Source organism: Phaethon aethereus (genome assembly GCF_964289735.1).
Source record: "Phaethon aethereus genome assembly, chromosome: 4".
NCBI lineage: Eukaryota > Metazoa > Chordata > Aves > Phaethontiformes > Phaethontidae > Phaethon > Phaethon aethereus.
Window position 1 is genome coordinate 3779500 of NC_138578.1, and position 23146 is coordinate 3802645.

The 23146-nt window shown below is 40.5% G+C and overlaps 1 protein-coding gene across 1 annotated transcript in view; it reads left to right on the top strand.

Annotated features, from left to right (window-relative positions):
- ANK2 (ankyrin 2) overlaps nucleotides 1–23146 on the top strand; it is a gene marked incomplete at its 3' end in the record, with an annotated part of 250813 nt that overhangs the window by 203987 nt on the left and 23680 nt on the right. The window contains exons 32-40 of the mRNA XM_081999639.1: nucleotides 169–323; nucleotides 1300–1511; nucleotides 2377–2581; nucleotides 4407–4503; nucleotides 9163–9391; nucleotides 12179–12304; nucleotides 14492–14614; nucleotides 16173–16205; nucleotides 19040–19061. Of these exons, the coding sequence (XP_081855765.1) occupies nucleotides 169–323; nucleotides 1300–1511; nucleotides 2377–2581; nucleotides 4407–4503; nucleotides 9163–9391; nucleotides 12179–12304; nucleotides 14492–14614; nucleotides 16173–16205; nucleotides 19040–19061 (1202 nt within the window). The remainder of the gene's footprint in view (nucleotides 1–168; nucleotides 324–1299; nucleotides 1512–2376; nucleotides 2582–4406; nucleotides 4504–9162; nucleotides 9392–12178; nucleotides 12305–14491; nucleotides 14615–16172; nucleotides 16206–19039; nucleotides 19062–23146) is intronic.

Sequence of the window (23146 nt, forward strand, 5' to 3'; positions counted from 1 at the left end):
ATAAAATCTAATCTGTGTTAGTGACCTACTAGTTTAGGATTACGCCAAAGTATTCCAGCGAAATAGGTAGAATTCCAGGTCACTTTGTAGCAGACGGAATAGAGTTGCTGTTAATCCTGTTTCTTCCTCTCTCCCGTGTGCATTTAATGCGCTGTGTTGCTGTGCCAGGCCTGTGATTGTGGAGATCCCCCATTTTGCTGCTCTGCGTGGGAGAGAGAGAGAGCTGGTGATCCTGCGCAGCGAGAACGGGGACAGCTGGAAGGAGCATTTCTGTGAATACACTGAGGATGAACTGAATGAAATCTTGAATGGGATGGATGAAGGTATCCGGTGTGACTTCCCCCCCCGGCTTCTTGCATTACTTCTGTAACTGGGCTAATAGCATTTTGCCATTTATCCTATTTAGCACCTCATGTTAGGTCCGCCCTGAGAATTCCTGACACCACACTCTCCAGATTCCTCATTTTGGCCACGCTGGAGCGTAATCACGTTCTCGGCACAGGAGCTAGCAGCGGCGCTGCGTACTCGTGCCTGCGTCCCTTGCGCGCTCTGCTGAAGCAGCGGGACGAAACAAAACCTACCCTCACAAAGCTGAGAATGGATGCTAGGCTTATGTTTTGTACCGCTCCTTTTCATAGCGTTAAACGAAAAGCTTCTGCAGCAAACATCTTCCCAAAACACGGCAATTATCATACTAATCTTTTCCAAGCTGCTACGTGTGTGGGAGGAAATGTCAGTCATGGCTACTCTTGCTTTCCGAGAGAACAGAACGGCCTTGGGCTGTCTAGGATCTGCAGGATTTGTTACTAATTTTGATGGATTAAAAAAAACCCACCAAACCACAAACCCAAAACAAACAAAAAACCCCCCCAACAAACCAAAACAAACATGCCAATTCACATACTTAAAGCTGAACTCTTACTTTGGTACTTTTTTGATTTGGAATTTAGTTTCCTTGACGCTACTCCAGGCCGTGGTGGAAACGTGGGAAGTAGAAGGGCGCTTGGACAAATCCCTTGGCTCGTTTGCCTGCGGACTTGGGGGATGTTGTCGACATGTCCTGAGTTTGCTGTCTTAAGCTCCCTTCAGTTAATTGTTTGGTCTGTCTGTTCCTGTCTTGATTTCTCTGTTTTAGCTAAAGTTAAACTACTGGGGAACGTTTCCTTTTTCCTTTTGATTTCTAGACTAAATACTTTATAAGTTGCAGTTAACCTGGGAAAAGCTTGAATGCATTATGAAGTCCGCTGTATTGTTTCTACGAAATTCTTGTCTTCTGACCATCTTCTCCTTTGGCCTCAGTTCTTGACACTCCAGAGGAGCTTGAGAAGAAACGTATCTGCCGCATCATCACCCGAGATTTCCCTCAGTACTTTGCAGTGGTATCCCGGATCAAACAGGACAGCAATCTCATCGGACCTGAGGGAGGTGTGCTGAGCAGCACCGTTGTACCACAAGTGCAGGCAGTCTTCCCGGAAGGGGCTCTAACCAAACGAATTCGCGTTGGCCTCCAGGTACAATGAAACAATTACAAGGCTTATCTTTTTTTTTTTTTTTTTCTTTAGTGTAAAGTCACCTTCTTTGAATGGAGAACCGGCATATTCAGCTTATCTTGTTCTATGTTGTTGTCTAGAATGCTTCTAGTAAAAATAATTTAAAAAAAAAAAATCCATGCAAAAGTCAAAGCAAAGTGGTAAAGCTTTGGGTGTTCCAGTTAATTCAAATTCCTGTCTATTAACTGTCTGTATGACCTTGGGAAAATCACCTAATTTTGGTGATGACGATGATGATACTAGTGCAAGTTAAGAACAATCTCTTAAATACCTCTTACGAAAGGCATCAGATAAGTACCAAGTGCTGTAATAACTAGGTCAAATGTACAGATTCTCAGCAGAAACTGAACCAGCCTAACGGTTCACCACTGAAAGAGGGCGAAGTCTTGCCCCTGTCTCCATCCCCTCCTCCTGCCGCGTGCATCCACAGCTCAGCTTGGCCAGGGGACTGTCCGTGTTGAAATCCCCTGTGGGTAGCCGAATAGCTTACTGAAATAGCTCAGAGCTTGTTCTAAAGAAAACAAAACAAAACAAAGACAAGGGAATCATTTGCTACTGGTTTAAGTGAAGTAAACTAATGCTGTAAAGTGTCTGACAGGCACCAGGAAAGGGGGTAGGAAGAGGAGGAAGGCGTGGGAACGTTGAAAAAGGGAGGCCTCCCCTTCTCACTGGCAGTCAGTTCTTCTGTCAGCAGATTTTCATGGGAAAAGGCGCCATTTAGTGTAAAAACTTAAGGGTTTTGTGGCAATATGCAGATGCAGGTCTTTCCCTACTCATTAAACTGTTTTGAAGTAACTGATCTGTTGCCGTCTTTTGCTTTGGGAAGGCTCAACCTATGCATACTGAGCTTATAAAGAAGATTTTAGGCAACAAGGCTACTTTCAGTCCTATAGTCACGCTGGAGCCCAGGAGAAGGAAGTTCCACAAACCCATCACGATGACGATTCCCGTCCCCAAGGCCTCCAGTGATGGGATCATGAATGGTTATGGAGGCGACACACCCACTTTAAGGTTACTATGCAGCATAACAGGTAGGGTGCAAATACTGGAGCTTTTTATGTGCCTCTTGAAATTGTCAGTCATCGCGGGATGAGTGTGTTAAACTGGTTATACACATGGAAAGCGTGGTGAAAACCTGACTGGGATGAGAGGCTGTGAAAATAGACTACTTTCCTAATAATTACTTTATCGCAGAAATAACATTTGCTGTTTGGACTAACAAGAGATGTGTAATATAATCACAGGCTTTGGGGGTTGTTTGGGTTTTTTGCATTTTCCTTACAGTTGTTTCTTGAGAAGCAACGTAAGAAGAACCTCTGCCTAGCGGAGTCAGTGTAATACAGACATAATGTTGCAGTACGCTTCAGAGGAAAATGTTGGAGTTAGACACTTCATACTTGCTCTAAGGCCAACGTCTCAGTTAAGAGGCAGAAACGAGCTGCATGCCTTTACTCTGTTTAGAAGTTAGCATCTTCCTTAATTTTCAAAACTGATTTCAAATACCGACCCAACGTAAGATGCATTACGTGCCGAGATGTGCCGACGAGTCATTCCGCAGCACAGGTGCTTTTACAATTTCTTGATACAAAGGTGCTAGGTAGCTGCTGAAATACCAGAAACAGCATCTGGTCCGCAAAGAAGTATTTGCATTTCCAAGAGAGCGAAATGGTGTTTATTTAAATAGAGAGGAATGGTCTCCTCTATAAAGAGGAATTTGAGTAAGTTTCTCAGAGGGACAGTAAATCTGTAAGGATCCTCTGGAAAACTGCAAAAGGGAAATTGGTTCCAAGAATGCTCCACCAAAAGGAGGAAGGAATTATTTCCTGAAAACCAGTAGTCCTTTACAGATACAACAGGGTTTAAGGTTCGCATAAAGACTGTGCCACACGGTCACACGGATATCTAACAGTCAACTGTATCTGAGAGGAGGGACAGCCACACATTCTGGCTTAGCCCTGGTTATGCATAGTTTTTCCTTTCGTTCTTCATATGTGTTTTATAACTATTCGTAATTGCTGTTAGAAATAACCACTTCTACTTCTGTTTTCTGTAAGCTCAGTGTGATTTTTTTTTTTAAGGTAACTGGAAACCGACTGGACATTCTTCACCGAAAGAAAAACTTGAAAACAGAGCTGCAGGGTGACAGATTGTGCCCACATTTTAGCTGCATGGGCCAGATAGGAAGCTGGCAACGTCCGTGACCAAGAGGGCTGATAATAGTCACTTAGTAGGCTGATAGGAATCCAGAAGGCTGTCTGTTGTACAGCCCGATATGGAGGTGCACATTTCAGCTGCAAGATCTTCCAGAGAGCTTGTCAGACGCAGATTGTTCCGTAGGTTTTCATAGCCCTGTGCAAAAGAAATTTCTTAGTTACGTACGTACCGGACCGGAGTCTTTGAATTATTTGAAAAAGGAGGAGGCTGTAGAAATGATAAATTGTAGTTGTCGCTATTGGTAGCGTTATTGTTTCCCAAGTGTGACAATATGGGTTTAACGGCACTATATCTGGGCCAGTTTTGCCCCGCGTATGTGCATAGTCTAGAACGAGCAAAAGTAATTTCTAATAAATTACATCTCTCTCCCCAAAATTCTAGCCGCGTTTAACATTTCTGGAGCTGTGCTACAGGACTCATCCTTTGAAAATCATTTGGGCGCTTTGTTTTCTCAGGGGAAACCCATACAATCCTACTAGCATTAGTGGAATAACGTGGACCTGAGGAAAAGGCATGTCGGGGATTATTACTGGTTTCATAGCAACGAAAAACCCAGAAGAATGTCAAATATTTCTTAGAAGCGAGAAAGCTGCAGACTTGCTTTGTTTTAATTTTTTTTTTCTGAAATCTGTATCATTTCAGGAGGAACCACCCCTGCCCAGTGGGAAGACATCACTGGAACAACACCACTGACATTTGTTAATGAATGTGTTTCCTTCACAACAAATGTGTCTGCCAGGTACCTATACAACAAAACATGAGTTTTACAGCGTTACTCTCAAGTGCATGTCTTTTTTTCAACAAATATTTCCTTGAAACTATTTTAGTTTACGTGGTAGAAGGAACATAGATATTTGGTCTATGCTGTGAACCAGTTGGCCGGGTATTTTGGAAGCCCTGAGCCTCCTAGTCCAGGCAGATGATGTACGAGAGCTGTAAGCACTACAGTCCTTACCAGCTGCAGAAAAAAGCTGATTTCTTGTCATTTTTATCTCATCCTTTAGTGCCTTGCAGTCAGCACCTGCTGTGATCCCAGAAATGAATTAATGACACACTCATTTTTTCTGAAATAGTAATCTGAGGGACCGTTCAATTTTCAGGTAGTTAGAAAAAATCTGGTTTCATTTTGAATACCCCTTCTCTCCCAGATGTCGAAATACGCAAATTTCCATGGAAACAGAAACCCCTTATTTGGGTAGCTCCGTATACATCTTATGAAAGATGTTACTTCCAGAACATCCAACAAATGAGAAGTCAAGCAGAAAGGCCTGTAGGTGTACCAAACTGCGACTGAGCAGAATCTCTTCCAACCATCTGTTCTTCTGATGAGATTCAGCTGCTGTCTGTCTGAAAACAGAATTTCATATTAAAAAAGATTATATATGCGAGTACGTATTTTAGTTTGTATGCTGTCCGTGATTTATAACACAGAAATACTCAAAAATCTCCTCCTCTGTAACAGGAGAGGCAGTCGATGACCTGGAAAGTATTAAATTTAGGGTGTGTCGTCTAGCAAACAGTTAGAAAAATCTTGGATAACTGAATTAATTTTCTTTAGTCAAAATTCGGTGCCCAGAGCAGTTATTCCTACTAAGTTAGGTTTGCTATTTAATGAAACAATTTATTCAATGTTAAAATGAATTCAGCTCTTGCAGTCCAATCTACGGTATAACTTCAACATTAGGTGAAATTAAGTATTATCTTCCTATACTGTCTCAGTCCAGAAATGGCTTTCTTCCCGTTACGTTGGATGCTTTATGTACATGTCTTTTCAGTTCAGCTAAACATTTTTCTCTAGCGGCAGTGACCACAAGAGGGAGATCTTAAAGTGTGTTTTAGCTCTCATCTGCTACCTGCACTGTTCTGTTTAAAGGGATAAATGAAAGATTAATTTAAGAACCAGATGCGGAGACTAGATGCAAAGTGTGAGAGGTCGGAGTTCCTAAAATTGTCAAGTCCCCAGAAGGGCCACACGTGAAATAGAGCCAGAATGAGGGTGACAGTTTATGGAACTACAGTCCATATTAGTAATGGATGCTTCCTAATCCCCATGGTGACATGAAAATTGCTTACCATTGCTGATGTTCGGCGATACAGGCTGGGTCCCATGTAGAGATTTTAATGGGTTCCAGCTCTTGTTTTTAACCTAAATGAACGTTCAGTAGACTACCTCAACCCAAACATGTTTGTAAATGCTGTTACGGTTAAATACATGAAAAATGCCATTTTCTACAGTCAGACAATTAATTACCTCCTTTGCTGAAAGACAAGCTAACTCGAATTTCTTCATTTGTGCCCTAGTCTAAAAGTACATCTACCCTTGCATGCTGCTGAGAATCGGCTGATTCCTGACTGCTATTCGCAGTAACTTGTTTATATCTAGTTAAATCATTTAATGATGGAGACCAATTTTCCCATTCATAAGACTAATTCCATCCAAAATGAGCTTGGGAAAAAGATGCGTCCATTGAAAATACATGTGAATTAAACTGCAGACTTTTGAGGCATAGCTGTTTTCCATTTCCTGAGCTGCAGCTTTTTTAAAAATTTAGTATCTGTTTGGTGTATGACAGCAAATCATTTGAGCATACGACGATTTCTCAGAGGATGTAGCCGCTCCAGTTTGAGTCGGGCATAGCATAATTCTCCCACACACGCAAAGGAAAGTATCAGTATGCAGAGCCTTTATGTACCAAACATGCTTTCTCTCTTTCAAATGTCATCAGCCTGTTTTTTAACCAGCGTGTTTGTTAAACGTTCTAAAGATAAGCGCAGCATGAAATTGGCTATTATTCAACTGCAGATGAGTAAGACCAGAGAAATCGCACTTGAAAGGTATGCTTTGTGGGTTAGAATACCACGTAATCCACAGTAAGTAATAAGCCCCCCGTAGATTACATCAGCTTTTGAGGTGTCTTTGACCTCTCGTGACTTCTGTCTCCATCCTACGGGTGTCAAACTCAAGCATGCTTTCCACCCACACAGCGAATTTTATTTAAAAGAAATGCCATCAGCTCCACAGAGAAACTAAATGAAGTGGCACCTGAGAAAGAAGGCGAGACGCGTTACTCTGCGGAAAATGCTTGGTGCGATGCTGCGCTTACATTTTGGCAGTAGAAGTACCATTATTTGAAGTGAAAGTTGTTATCTTTGCAAAAATAACAATTCGGTTCTCTTGACAAAGGTATAAGGAAATTCTGTAAGTTTTTATTACTGGGCAATGTTGTGGTGGCCTGACTGGCCCAAAGAAAGGGTAAAGAACCTGGAGTTTTCAGTAAAGAGCAGGGGCATTTTTAACACGAGATGACCTGTTCTGCAAGCTGAAGTTCTAGACCCGAGTTGCAGCATCCATGGTATGTCCGAAGTGACCGTGTACATTTGGTAAGTTGTGGGGTGGTTTGTCCCGGTTTGCATGCACTAGCAATACTTCCTAAGAGGCAGATGTCCCTTTGTAATAATATCGTTAGTGGAATCGGACAACTTATGACCTTACCCTGTGATCTTAGAGTATTTCTCTGCCATGGTGGTACCTGACTGAGAGAGCGGTGGCAGCTCCGGGCTTCGCACCGTGCCGGGGAAGTCATTTATTCCAGTAGTATTTGCCTGTGGCTTTGGACATGGTTATGTTTGACTTGTGGTACGTGTGTCGAAGACTGGGAACCGCTGGGGCGGAAGGTTCAGCGTGTACATTAGAAAGATGCTGTCAGTAAAACCGGCACGTTAGAAACCACGATGAAAAGCGAGTGAGTGGAGATCACAGCCTCCACTGGGAGGGGTAGTAGGAATCAGATGTGGACGCATCTGCTTTCAGGGTCTTCAAAATATAATACGGGTCAAACACAGAAGTATATATAAAACTGGTCTTCAACATGCGTAACAAAAACTTGCCACAAAATCCAAGTTTCAAGTCCCGGACTAAATTCACGTAAGAGTAATTTCTGATTTTGCATGAAGTGTTACACAGTGGAAAAAATAATTTACATTCACCTAAAGACCCTCGGTTTTTGGTGTGTTATGTAAGGAACATACTGCTAACCTTTAAAGTAGATGGTAGAAGGAAAACAAGTGTTTTGGGCGAGGCAGCTTTCTATTTCACCTGTTAGAGTGGGAGGTCCAAGAACAGACTGAAGGATTAGCAACACGTGCCAAAAGCCGTTCCAGGCTCCTGTTCCTCATCAAAAAATTCAGGAAACGTTCACAGCATCCCTGTCACGTCAGAAGCTTGTACGCAGTTCACGAACGCCCGAATGTGGTGTACCGATGCGTCCAGCACTGAACAAAACAGGAGTTTTTCAGATTTCAGGGGGCTAAAGAGAAAAGGATGAAATTTTGTAGTTTTACAATTTAGTCATAAACTGGAAGCGAAGTGACAGGCTCGGCCTGTGACTAGATAAAAGCAATTTTAGTAGGATTTTTCTTGGGACACTACTCTCTCCCGCATCATCGGATGTTTAGCAGCCACGAGCTGTTAAAAGAACCTGTATTTCTCCAGATGAAAGGCACGTACTGCAGAGTCACATTTAAGGGGAGATCTGAACCATTCTCTGCTTACATTCTGCACAGAAATCAAATGTGACAAACAAGAACCCATTCAGAGATCTGTTGGGCAGCTCTAGAAGAGTGGCGATAAGATCAATCACCATTTGAAATGTCATCAGAAACTGTTGCAAGTGATGGGAAACGGGGACCATTGAGCTTATTCTAAAAGAGATTTATTTCTCGGTAAAAGGCAGGAAGCGTTTGATCCCATATTCTCACTCCAAGGAATCAATTCAGATGAAATCGAAGTTTAGGCCAAAAAGTTTAGCCAAATTTTGAATAGAAGAAAAAGCATTTATCGGATACTGAGATGAATTTCCAGAATTTCTTGGTTTTGGTAAGCCATCAGTAATTGTCTATATATTCTAAACGTACTTATAAATGTAATAGATATATTTCATAAATGCAAAAATATGAAAAGGTCCATATGTTTAAATCTTCAGAGAATGTGAGCCTGTCTGCCACAGGACAAGTGAACCTCTAAAAGCCTTGAAAAGCCAGTCAATAAGCTTCCAGCTGAGTGAGATCTTATCCGAAAGGCAAACAGTGGCCTGGAATTTGTGCAGCAGGAGACTCTGGGAAGGGTTTGCATCTGGTATTTGAGAGCGTGAAGTTCTGGTCCAAACGCTTTCCCTGTTGATTTTGCTTAATGCTCCTAGATGCATAGGAGGTCCCATGGGCGTTCTTAGGCTATTCTCCCCAAATGGTAACTACTCTTTTCTTTTGTTTTTCTTTCTTTATTCTGACTTGTCATACGTGATTGGTGTGGTTACTAGCTAATGCTGGCAAGATGGGAAAACATACCGTTTTCTTGCTTAAAACTTTCTGTGCTGCTTACACAACTCTCTTTCTTTTACAGATTTTGGTTGATAGACTGTCGACAGACGCAAGAATCTGTTACTTTTGCTTCCCAAGTGTACAGAGAGATTATCTGTGTCCCCTACATGGCCAAATTTGTGGTGTTTGCCAAATCACATGATCCCATTGAAGCACGATTAAGATGTTTTTGCATGACAGATGACAAGGTGGATAAAACTCTAGAACAACAAGAAAATTTTGCTGAAGTTGCCAGAAGCCGGGATGTAGAGGTACTGTACAAGAATCTTAAACCGCTTTCTCCATTTTCTTATGTCTGTTTTTAAGCTAATATTTTCTGCCTTCTATCTGTCACGCGTACTGCAAAATAATAGCACCAACAAATACTGTCACGATGCTGTGTCACGCATCACGGTAAGATGGAAACTTTGACTTTTGTCAGCTGGAAGGGAAAGGTAGCTCCCAGATAGGAGTGATGAAATCTTATTCCCAAGGGGCAGTTGCCAATCTCTTAGTCCACAGGGCTGGTGGGAAGGTTAGCTATATTCAGCTGGCTGCATTTGGGTCTTCCTGGGTTGACCTACCAAGGTGGAAGGTAGCTGTGTGCTTCACCCACGAGGAAATCCGATCAGCTGGTTAGCAGACGTTAGAGAGGAATTCCCCATCTGACTTTGATAGTACCATTTTTTTGCTTTCTCCGTAGCATTATCGGCATTCAAATGGGACATTCAGCGTGTTCTCGGGCCAGTCCTCAGCAATTAAAAAAAGAGGCGGCAGGAACCTTAGGCTGGATTCAAGGAGGCAGTAAATACAGAAACGGGCTGGTTGAGTCTGAGCTCGCGGTTACGGGATTACGGCTTAGAAAACCTGTAGGACATAAATGGAATTGAAAGAATTTGGTTTCCCAAGATGCTTTTTTGTGGCAGACGTGTTAAACAGTTGTACTTAGAAACTGGACTGATTTTATGCTGAAACGAAGTTGGGGTTTACCATTTAGTCCAGCAGTTTCAGGTTCTTTGTCCTCATTTTCTCTGGTGGCGGGGTCAGCATTTCTTTAATTTAGATTCAGAACTAGAGTAGCAAGTGCCAACTAAGTATTACGAAATCTATTTGGGATGGCTAGTTATGCAAGCAGGAGACATTGCCCATGGCTGTTATTAAACAAAATGCAAAAGTTTGTAAGAATTTTGAGTAGCTTGGCTGAGGTTTCAGGTGCACAGCAAGACCAAAGGCTTAAGTCACTCAACAGCAAGCTGAGAGGTAGCAGATAGATGTTGTAAGCGGACCTTTTCCTCAGTTAGCCTTAAAACTAAGTTCTAGGGATGCAGGCTAGCCCTAAGTTAAATCCAGGTACCTCATAGTAAATTCTGTGGTGGTCCACAGTGAATACTTAGTTTTAATTGTCTGTGTAGCAAACTGCCAGGAGACACCTTGAGTTTTTTAGTTACTAACTTCCTCTTAGAGGAATGTCTGAGTAAAGAGTAGTGAGGGTGGTGTTCTTTGCTGAACTGTTATGTTCCTGTTCCTGAGGCTGGTGTTGTGAGAAAAGGGGAAATAGTCAAAGCCAAAAAGGAGAGGTAAATCTCAACTTCCAGTAACTCCATAAAAGAATATTGCTAAACAAGGAGGCAGTCAACAGTAGTCAGGGTTTGTCAGCGTCTTTGCATACCAAGAAGCTAAACTACTAGGTTTGAGCAATACTCTGCTTTACCAAAAAGAAAAAAAAAAATTTGTTGCTGAACAGGGAAAAGCTTTCCACGGAAAATGTGGAATCCAGCAAAACGCCTGCTAAATGCATTCTTTCTGGCTCTGTCAGCTTCCTCAGAAGGGATGACAAATTGAAAGTGCTTTGACTACATGCATGGCATATTATTCTGTGTTAGTATGGTCTCTTTTCCATGAGAAACCCACCTGTAGAAAAATCGTCCTCGCTGTTCCTGAAGCTCTGACAGGCATTTCTTGTGCGGAGCAGCTAGATAAAATAGGGGCTTATAAAACTGAATGACAAGGATGAATTTCTGAAAAGTAAGGATGAGATGCGAGTGTATTGGCAGTCTGAAGGGAACATCTAAGATTGGATAATAGAAAAAATTTCTTCACCGAGAGGGTGGTCAAGCATTGGAACAGGCTGCCCAGGGAGGTGGTGGAGTCACCATCCCTGGAAGTGTTCAAAAAACATGTGGACGTGGCGCTTCAGGACATGGTTCAGGGAACATGGTGGCGTTGGGTTAATGGTTGGACTTGATGATCTTGAAGGTCCTTTCCAACCTAGTGATTCTGTGATCTCCAAAACTGGTAAGCTGAGATTTAAACATGTGAAGAGACCATAACAATAGCAATCCAAAGATGTAGGCAGGATGTATATATATAGTCAGTATCATTATATAGGCATTTCAGAGGAGCATTTACCTGAGGCCTGACTTTCAAAAGCCTTTACAAATCCAGTTGAAATAAATAGAATCTACTGATATGCACTGTCTTTGCCTGCTGCAACACGTTGCAAGTAGATTAAACACTTAAGTAACCTAATTTAGAAAGTTTTTGCATTGGTAAAAAGGGCCTCCGCAACTTCATGGTATTCCCAGACTGGCTTCTTATCCTACCAGTCAAAACTAGGACTTTTGATCTGATTGCTGAAGAAAATATTTCTTTGACTGTTGTGATGAGGCCAGGTTAGCAAAGTATGCTAAAAATTAGAGCCCATCAAAAATCCGAATTAAAATATAAATTGAGAATTTGCCCAGATTCATGACACCGAATACTCATTTTGTCATTTATAGTGTCATGCTATTGTTACTGAATTAACAGTAACATATTCCAACTGGAATTTAATGATCTCAAATGTTTCCACAGGTTTTAGGTAACTTGCACAGTTACCATGTAACTGGTAACTGTAATTGTAAATGTAAAAGGTAATTTACATGTAAACCGTGCAAATGCTGACAAGTCCTAGCAATTTAACAGATTGATCGAAACTACTGTAGAATTGTGCTTAAGAAGAAATCCCAACCACCTCACTGTGATTAATTGCGGCTTTGTTTCTTTTTTATTTCCAATAGGTATTAGAAGGAAAACCCATCTATGTTGACTGCTTTGGTAATTTGGTGCCACTAACAAAGAGTGGGCAACATCATATATTCAGTTTTTTTGCCTTCAAAGAAAATAGACTTCCTCTGTTTGTTAAGGTAATGTTAGAACATGAGCTATGGTTTGTGTTTTTATTTTTTTGTCTGATTCTGAGTTTGCAATAAACTTAGCAGACTGAAGAACAGTTCCAAATTACTTCATGATAATGGGTTAAATGTTGACTTGGGTAGTCAAAACAACCAGATGTATGGAAGAGGCTACCTAGAATTTAGTAAAATTTTTTTCTCTAAATATAATTATCTGTGCCTGTGTTCTGCCATACATGGCGTGTGTCCACAGCATTCTTTCAGACACCAAAATGGTACTTCTAGGAATGCTGTTCTCCACCTAATAATCTAAAGAGCTGATCGAGTTAGTCTTGTTTGGTTTCCTGTATCATGGTTCAATATATTGCAGGGAAAAATGCGGAAACTGCAAACAAGTGTCGGAAAACGTCGTAGAATTGGCACAAGTCTATCAAAATACGATCGTTGTACCCTACACTTGTAAATACGCATGCAGCTGTAAATACAGATATAACTGTTCTTCAACCAATCATGCTCCTTCAGTAGCAACACAAAACTTCTTTAGGGGTACAGTGAGAAAAGCATGGCTCCTTTTTGGATATTTCAAGTTATGGTTTTACTATATTTTTGAGAACAAAGGAAAAAGGAAGTAGTTAATTTTTAGAAATTCCCGACTGTAACCTCGTTTTATCCCTGTAGCGTATATTGCTGTATTATTTTATTTTTAAAACTTCCATGTCATTAGGGAAGTCTGGAGAACAAAAGCCAAACCAAAAAACCCCTGTTCACCCACAGTGAACTAATGCTTCAGCCCCATAGCTGTAGGGCCGTGAACGCCGCGGTCCACGGGGCTCGGCTGCGTCGTTCGCGGGATCTGCAGGGACCAGTAAGGCACGGAAAGAGGTGCCCTCGCCACGCTCTGTGCTAGCAGCAGAGAGGGCGGCTGTCGCTGAGCCACCACCACCTCCTCTCCTGGAGGGAAGGATTCAGAGGGCACTGCAAACCTCTTCCCGCCAGCTTTTCCCGACGTCCCAGTGATGGCGGACTACGCTATTACCGTTGCATAAAAGAGTTTTGGAGAAACGCTTTATGAGTGGAAACTTCCAAAAAGTGGAGAAACTCAATCCACTCCCTTACTGTATTACATTTGCTGTATGCTGCTAGAAAACTTTTACACTCTCTCCCTCCTTTCCAGCGATATTTTGTAAGCTTGTTTTAATTTAGAGCTTTATCTGTGCCACCATCTTTGGCTTTGCATATTTTTCTCCATGATGGATTTTCCAAAATATGGTCAAAACCATGTGTGTCTTTGCATCTAGTATTTTCAATCTATCTAACTGCATCAGTTTATCAGTTCGGAAAACTAAAAATGAGGCAATGCTTTCAGTTGTATTTCTTCTGTGATATTGTATTTGATCTTCCTGACATTAGGTACAAAAGCTAAAACTGCATCACCAGCATCTTAAGTTCTAAGTGCTTACATCTGTTTCTGCTAACAACAGTGAAAGAGATTTTTCTAAGATTCACTGCTAAATCTTCAAGTATGGCATGCTGCAGTATCTTCTGCAGATTATAATGGTCACGCCTGTAAATACATTCCAGCAAATTTCTTCATTCTAAGATTAGGATTTATCGATACATTGGAGAAAACATTTTGCAAGAGAAGTAATTTTAAGTGTAAACTTTCCCTGTTTCTAGCCGCTCAGCCAAAAGAGCAGCCGAATGAACAAACGCAATATATTTAACACTAAAATTTTGAGCAAAGAGTTAGTGCTAACATCAGCATAAATACATGTTCTTGCCATATGGGGGGGGAAAGACTTAGTTCCTTTAGTCACTTCATACAAAATGAGGTGTCAGCTATTTCCATAAAGTCTGAGGACCATTTCAGTGAAAAATGGGTGTTGTAAGTCCTCACGGAAGCCCAATCATACTGGAATGGGTCTGTTCTTTTAAGACTGTGATTACAGCGTTAGGACTGCCTTGTCTGAATAAGCTTGTAACGTGTAAGCTTGTGCCTTCTCTTGCTTTGACACACAAATACATCCGGATATTCATTTAGAAACAAACAGAGGAAAAAAGAAGAAAGAACACATTATTTTTTGCCTACATGGACTTTTCCTGCCACATCTAGCCTCTTTCTGCTAAATAGCGGTGAGTGGCACAAGTAGGTCATACAGCAAAATAACAGCTTAGATGTCTGTCTGTTCGCTCTTCCAGGTGCGAGATACCACTCAAGAACCCTGTGGACGATTATCATTCATGAAGGAGCCAAAATCTACAAGAGGCCTCGTTCATCAAGCCATATGTAATTTAAACATCACTTTACCCATTTACACAAAGGTACTGTGAAACTATACTGATCTACTGTAATCAGCAGTATAATGTAAACCCAGAAATGAGTAGGAGGGCAAAATGTAGTTCAAGCTTTGTAGTCAGGTATTTTAAAGACGGATACATACCACCCGAGGGCTTTCCATTTCTTCAGTTTGGTACTCTTAATGCCAGTGTTCAAAGACGTTAATCGAATACTTCCTGTGGACTCACAAGAGGTGGCACGGGAGGCGAAAATCCCCTTTGCACTACACAGCTCCCGTGGTTTCCTTTGGTGTTGCACAAGACCTATACTATATTTTATTTCATACAGAAATTTTACCCAGGGCTAAGACAGATCCAAGGACTCAGTGAGTACCTCTAGGTTCATTTTTTGTTGTACCAAAAACTTCCCACACTGTCCAACCATGTCTTGTGACACCTCTCTGGAGATGAAGTTACCATTCATACCTGTTTCACAAAGTGTAAGGATAATGTCCGTAAGGTCATATCATGTTCTTAAGGTATGAAGTACAGAAGGACTGAAAATTACTCGTCCTTTTTTTCATTTGCCAATTTGAAAGTTAATGGGCTTTGCAGTAGCGTTTTTAGCTAATTGCCTTGTTTATCTGTGGTGGTAGTGATAAAAATGTAGGAGACTTGAGCGCTAGAATTTCAGAAGTTTATAGCAGTGACGGAAATATTTTCTTAGACTAGATTTTAATATTACTCTGACTTTTCATCCTACATCTACGCAAATCTTTCAAGAATCTATGAGTGCGTCACATCGTGTAAATGGTCTTTCTTTCAGAATATTGTTAGAACAGTTATTAATATACCCCGGGGAAGAAAATCGTCCTGTATCAAGGGCAGAAAAGGGAGTGGAAAACTCTAATATGAGTTACATTTATGAATAATGAGAATGAGGCCAGTCAAATTCTCATAAGTTATGGGAGTGCCTTGGATTTCTGTTTAGATGAGATCAGATCTTAAGCAGCATTTGTTTCCTTCATAGAGTCATTTTATTGCTATTCTGTAATAACTAGGATTTTTTACTGTCCTTGTCAGCTTAGGAGCTGCATGCCGTTTAGTAATGTATCAGGCTGTTTGACCAAAATCTTGCCTGTTGGTATTCTTTTTTTTTCCTCAGTGTTTTTAGCATATAATACAATCCTTATTGTAGCAAATCTGTATAATTTAAAAATAACACATCTCAACATATTTTAACTTTAAATGGGTAACATTCTTAAATATTTTAAGTATTTATTTGTGCTAATTTGTGGGAGCAAAAGCATGAATATATTTTATGTTTTGGTACAAATAAGGATCGCTAGAAGTCTAACACCCAGAAGCAGCTTTTCTGTTTGTAATTTGCTTGATTCTGTAGCCTTTTGTGTTTTAAGCTGACAGTTAAGGGTTTGGCTGCTTTTTGACGTAAGAAATCAATGGCAGAAGCGTATTGCATTTTCTTCTTTTCTGTTAAATGTTGTCAGAAGTTATTTTTCCCTACTGTCGTCTTCTAAAAAATTTGCATTTTGCCTGCTCTGTTTTCCCCTTCTCTTTCTGCATGGCATTTGGGAACTGAAAGGAATCAGAATCAGATCAAGAGCAAGAAGAAGAGGTAATGTGGCTATAACAGCATGTGATTGCTCATGCGTACTACTAAAATACAACGGGTATAGCTTGGAAGATTAAATCTGTAGTGAAACAGGCGTATCAGTCCTTAGCTCAGTGCTACAAAAGCAACGAAGGGGAAGTGCACTTAACAGGATCTTGCGCAGGCTGACTTCTGGAATTCACCGAGTTTAAGTTTCCCTGTGTTAAAATTACAGTTTTACTGATTCAGATGCACTGATTTTGGAGGCGCATAATAGTTCATTTTTCTTCCAAAACAGTTCCTTAAAAATTTAAAACCTGCTTTCCTCAAGAATAAGCCATACAAGCGTATTTCTTTGAGCTTTATTCTCTGTGGCACAAAAACGGGGACATGGGATTGATTTTTCTGATTCCAAGAACCATCCCACACCCTAAAAAATAACACAGGGTTGCTACTAGACTTGTCTAAAGTATTCGGAACCAGCGGATCGTTGGCATAATACGCTTTTTATTAATACCCCTAAGCACAGTCTGAATATTATTCCTCTAGTTAGGGATGGTGGGGAGGAAGAGAGGCAGAGGAACAGACCTAAATACCACTATTGGCTCCACCAGCGCGTTCCCCACTACCGGGGGGAGTCTGCGACCAGGCTGCAGTTGGGTGCGCTACCTGTGTACCTGCGCACGGGCTGCAAGGCATAGATCTCGTCCGTTAGTAACATCTAGTAGACTGGAGCTGACACGTTTCGGAGTTGGGTGCCTAAGTCCAGTACAGAACCGGCGTTAACCCAGAAGTTACGAGTAAGTTTACCCCAAGTAAAAGGGCGAGGGTTTTCATCTTCAGCATACGCTGGATTTGCATCCTCATGGAGAGGTGTGGCCAACCCCCTCCTACACTCCCGGCCCCGTTCTGGCAGTTATAGATGTTTCTAAAGGTCCGACCCTTGCATGAATGAGTAACACTAGACGGGCATCCCCACATTCTGATGACGTTCGGCTGTCGGAAACAAGTAGGAGTTCCAGCAGCGTGAGAAGGGCCTGCTCCCCAAAGACGACGGGCATCTTTTCCAAGAGCTGCCGAACGGCGTTCCGAAGTTTCGTTGCGCGGATTGCCGTTCCCTGTTACCGACACCGAAATACTCATCCCTCCTCTTCCGGTGCCGAAGTAGAGGCACTGTCAAGTGAAAACAGGGCCGAAGTTTTGCGGCTCCTTCCCCCTGTACTCATTCAGAAGGTGACGTTTCTTACCAGGTGATCATTCAGTTCTAATTCTTTTGGCCTCTACAACGCGGTTTACGCATTCCCAGTGAAGTCCCCCAGAGGTGTTTTTAACAAATTTATGCTCTGCAAAAGCAGCGTAAAGGCTATTGGAAAATTATTTTTCCGAACATTGATGATGTCTTGGTTTTTTATAGAAGAAGCTAAAGCACAAAAAGACAAGCTCGTTGATGGCTAAAACCACCGTCCATTTTAAACTACTTTTTGTTTACTTTATTCATTTTTATCTTAACAATATGAATTGGTATGCTGACATAATTCCAGACTGATTCGGAGGAACTTAAAGTAAGGGGAATTAAAGTTTCCTGGGGATCCTAGGTTACCACGTAGGGCGATCTGTGCATCAGAGGAATCCATACGATTAGGGACCTTTAATACACATTGCTAAGTGTGAAGTTTAATATGTGAGCCTGCATGATTGCAAGTCATGTACGAACACGTTGCCACTGATTTATTTGTATTCATTTCCAGTTTATGGAAAAGCAAGAATTAGTAACATCTTAAATGGGACAATATATTGCTTTTTTTTTTCATAAAGAATACTTTTAGACAAGTAAAACCTTTTCAACACTCACTAAAAAGCTATCCTGGGGGCTTTAACATACGCAGTATGTTGTATCAACAGTACTGCGTAGCTGATTTTCATTCCTCACAGTCATCCTACTACCACAAGTTTGTAGAGGAAATTAAATTTTTAGTGCTACGTCAAACTTTGCATACTTATGCATATCCAAATTTACACAACAAAAATCTTTTTTTTTTTTTTTTTTTTTTTTGCTTGTGTGGGCAAATGGTTGTGCTATCAGAACTGAAAAAAAGTCAAACTACATGGCAACTTCAAAGATTTGCATCTTGAATTTTCATAGTCTGACATTGCATTTTTTTAATGTTTTTTGGCAAGGGCTGTGTTTTCTTGTGAGTAACCATAAAATTGTGTGGCTTTTTCAATCTGTGCCCAAATACACTCTGAAAAATCAAAAAGCTGGCCTTTGAGGGCCATCACTGCCTCTCTTTAGAGGTATCAATAGCTATTAGTGGCACCAAGTCCTAGTTTTTGCCTTAGGCAGTCATTCCTGCACCTGCTTTTCATCATCACAAAGTGCAGAGGCAAAAAATGCAAGCCATGAGCTCAGAATGAATATGTATGATGAAACTATGTATAAAGCATATTAGTTGCCTTCCAGAAGGGTCGTCTGCCTTCAGATAACTGTATTGGACTTTTTTGCTTTAGATGGGAAGAAATAAGTTAAGAATAATGCAACAACATACCCAATAATACAAAAGTCTGGGTCCTCTATATACTGCTAGTTGCATTTAAAGAAAATACATTGCAACATTTTGCATCTACTATTGACCATAACTATAGCAAAGTTACCATTTTTCTGTGATGAGGAACACTAAATAAATTATGCCGTGCTTTTACTGTTATTTTAAATACATTAATTGATTCCATTTAAGTCTATGAATCTGTGTGTCTCTATACATCTCGTGGATTTGACTCAACCTATACTACTTCACTAGTGACTTTATATAGAGAGATTATAGTAAAACTTTTCAATTTTCCCCTTTTTTCTCTTCTAGGTTGATATGACTTCAGAAAAAAGTAAGAATTTTTTTTTAATGTTATAATGCAGTTTGTATGAAAGATGGTTAAGAATATAGATAAGCATGGAAGAGAGCTAAGCTTTAACTGCTATTGCTAATAACATCAATACTTTAAAAATGTAACAGAAAACAATTTAATACCGAAGCAGCTATTCAATTAAGTACATTTTAATGTATAAATTAACAAGTAATGCAGTTTAAAACAGTTCATCTGAGCATTTACTTTCCTTTGACATCCCTAGTGATCCTGCTATTGCTATTTTGCTTGTATGAATGCTCATCCCTCCATTTTTTTGTCCCTTTGTTGGCACACATCGTTGCCTCATATTTGAGATAAAAGACAGTATCACTTTTAGTGAAAATGTAATTAATACTCAAATTTATTTCATTAAACTCATGAAATACAACCATGCAAAAAAAGTGATACTGTCCAAAGTAATCAGGCTGTTTAACCCTTCTCCCTCCCCGTCCCCCCTTAGCCCCCACCCCCTTTACTGTGGTGAAATATGACTGGCAATAGGACTGTTAAGCTTGGTACAGCATGTATATACCCTTTGTATATACAGGATAAGGCCACTATTATTAGCAACTGACGGCGAGTGGTCCACAACACCAAAGATCTTTAATGAAGATGCAAATCAAACAAATACATATTCAGTCTGAAGAGTATCTCTGTTAAGAACTGTTTTCTTAAATCTGCTTAGGAGAAGAATGACTTCTGTCTCATTTCCAGTTTGAAGTGCAATGTCTTGCCTTTTTTTCTACGTTGCGTTTTGGGGGTTATTTATTTTTTAGATATACTATGTCCATGTTTTAACCAGAAAGACAACAGCACCGTGATCCTGAAGATCAAATGGATGATCATTCCCCTATAACCTCCTTTGTCTAAAGCAGAAATGCTTCATCTAGAGAATAAGAGACATCAAGGTGACAAAATAGCTCATGTGGCGAGGAATAGTATTCACCATGATTAACAACATTAGTAGTATCAGATTTTTGCTCTAATTCATTAGTATTTACACCAGGACAACCAGTTTCATCAAGGTGGAAAAGACACACCGTAGTATAGGCAGCAGAGTGGGGTTTCAGTTGCCCAGTGACTCACCTTGACCATGGGAAATGGGGCGTGAATTCAGCAGAACAGTAAAACATAGAGGTGAAAAAGGGCTTGAATGTTCCCCTTGCCCCATAATGATTTACTCAAGGCGGTACACCCACCCTAAGGAAGGTGGCAGGATGCAGGTTTGGTGAGGTTGCTCAGTTGTAGCTGTCACAGGCTCGTCTAAATTCAACTTAGCATAGAGCTAGAATTTTTCGTGACTCTTATTCTGGATGAGTGAAAATACCAGTCAGATAGCAATTTAGTTTGCTACTTCTTCCTTTGGCTTAATGGAGAACTAGTTTGAGAATTGGGTAGAACAGCTGTAAGCACGAGGTTGAGAGAGAGACGCTGTTCCCAGGAATCGTTAAAAGTATAATTAACAAACACGAAAGAGACCAGCAAGTGCCTGTTTAAAGACCGCTGAGATGGCCCACGTCATGATATCCAAATTGCTGGAAAATATACTTACAACCAAGCAACTTCTTTTCAGGCAGTTAGCCCAGTTCCCTTGTACTTCTGCTAAGGTTCTTCTTTAGTTTAAATAACTTTTAATTGCAATGAGGTAATATACAAGTGACTGATTTTTTTGGCCGAGTAGTTTTACTGTTCAATAAGAACTAAGACACTGTGCATGTCCTTGGTTTGGGAATAATTTTTTGTATAAAGGGAAATGGATCTATGAGACAATGCAGAAAATCTCACCCATGTCCAAATAGTGCCAAATTCACCTTCATGAATAGACCTTAAAGGTCTCAGCCAGAACCAGGATTAGAATTGGTGTTTCTGAAAATTGTGTTAGAGACTTTACCATTTGGCCATAGAGTCAGTTCCTTCCTGGTCTGCTGAAGGGATAATACGAGTAAACAGCTCTCATGGGAAGAATCCAAAAGAACGAGGGCAAGCCAAGAACATGACCCAGAAGAGCTTAGCAGTTAGAGGTACTTAGTTTCAAGATCGACTCTGCTGAATCTAAAACAATTTCCCACTGAGAAAAGGAACAGGTGATAAAATCAAACAACAAAACCTCCAGAACACGATAATAAACTGAGAGATTTTATCAGCGTCTTGTGTTTCAGCTGTTCTACTTAGTCTAAAGAATTCTTCTCAGAAATAAACACTTGCAGTCTGGTTTTCAAAGCTATGCTGAGAGACAGAGCAGCCACCGAGACAGATGCGCTACACTCGCCTTTTCCTTGGCAGGATGAACAGCTTTGTGATACAAGCTAGAAGCCCTCAGGTGCAGGTGTGAGGGCGGCCAACCACGTCGTATCCAAAAGCTTGTAACATGGTAGGGAAGAGCACTAATCTGGGGTGTTCGTGACTACGCTGCCTATCCTAAAAGGTCCCCGTGCTGCACTCTACCAGCCGATTTACTGACAGCTATTGACCCTTCCTGACGCTTTAGGAGTTCTCTCATTTTCCTCTAGTAGTAATTCTACCACTGCTTCCTCACTCTGCTAACTAGCTAGACCCCAGCGAACCCAGCCACGTGCTGTTCGGATAGTACTTGTGTGTTTCTTCCCACTGGAGCTTCTTTGTTTCAGGCTAATTAGCTTGACTCTCTGGCCAGTGAGATCATCACCCATTTGACGTTCATGAAAATGTGTCGTACAAATCTACAAAATTACTAGATAGCGTTTCAGTACGCGCTAGGTAGTTCACGCTAAAAACAGCAGCACCAAAGCACCGAATTTCCAGCGCTAAAATCACCCCCAGCAATCTGGTAATGATTAATGTACAGCACAAACATTTAGCATTCATTACACACCAGAGAATAGTCTAGCGAAATGGGTATTTTTTGCAAAGAAATACAGATAACTATGTATTGCTTAGGTTCTCCTTATTTGCCTTGCCACTTTGACTTGTAGACTGGGGTGCAGAAACACGTCAAGTTTTATGTCATGTACTACCTTTCAAAGAAAAATGTACAATTACAATTTCTAAGCGTTGCATTCTGTTCTTAACTTGCTTCAGTCCTCCAGTGTTTCTGTTCAATATACTTTTTCTAGTAGTCCTTCCTGAAATCAAATATTCCCAGGAGGCAGTTGCGGCATAATGGGAATTACCTACACCCAGCTTACTGTATATTGATTTCACAGATTAGAAAAATATTTCACCACAGTATGTTTTACAATATTTTCATGTATCTTTATTTTATACGATTACTTTTTAGACCTGTTGTTTTTTAACTGAAGCTACATCCTCAGCAGCGTTTGCAACACCTTTGCTTTGCATGGAAATAACTTGCCTTACATGAATTGTGTGTATGTGTCTAGTGTGACTGTCTCTGATTTTTGGTTGCCATACATTACATTTTTTAAAACTTTGAAGTCACTTCTAAGTTGATTCACAGTTTTTTCTTCTTATCTCTCCTCTTCTTCTCTGTCTTCTCTTTCCTCAGTCAATTCATTAGTTGTCAATGAGGATGTTCCAAGGAAAGGACCATGCCTCTTAAAAGAATGTTTGTTTCATTGTTTAGGTGTGAAATCCCCTTAGATGAAATGCCGGTTTGCAGCTGATTCAGATCTCTACATATTTGATTATATTTTAGATTACTGCAGAATTACTTCTAACTTTTTATTTTGGTCATTAAGAAAAAGAAAATGTTAACCTAATGTTATTCTGACAGTTTGCTAACACTGGCTTTCTCTTAGAGGAAATCGACTTTCAATCAGTTCTAATGCTTTCCCCCTTTTTTCTTGTTTATTTTTATTTGAACATTGATCTGTAACATCTGAACAATCTTGAGATGCCTATCTTTGTGTAACTTCACTGTGTTTCTTCTGGTTTTAATTTTAAATTTTGTTGTTGTTGTTGTTGTTTTGGGTTTTTTTTTAGTGGTGTCCCGATTTGGTTTGTTACAGCTTTGATAATGTATGTGTGGTTGTGCTATATTGATAAAGTTAAGCAAGTTATTTCCTGCCATTTTCCTTTTCAGTTTTGGTTTTTTGTTTTGTTCTGTTTTTTTTCCCCATCCCCCG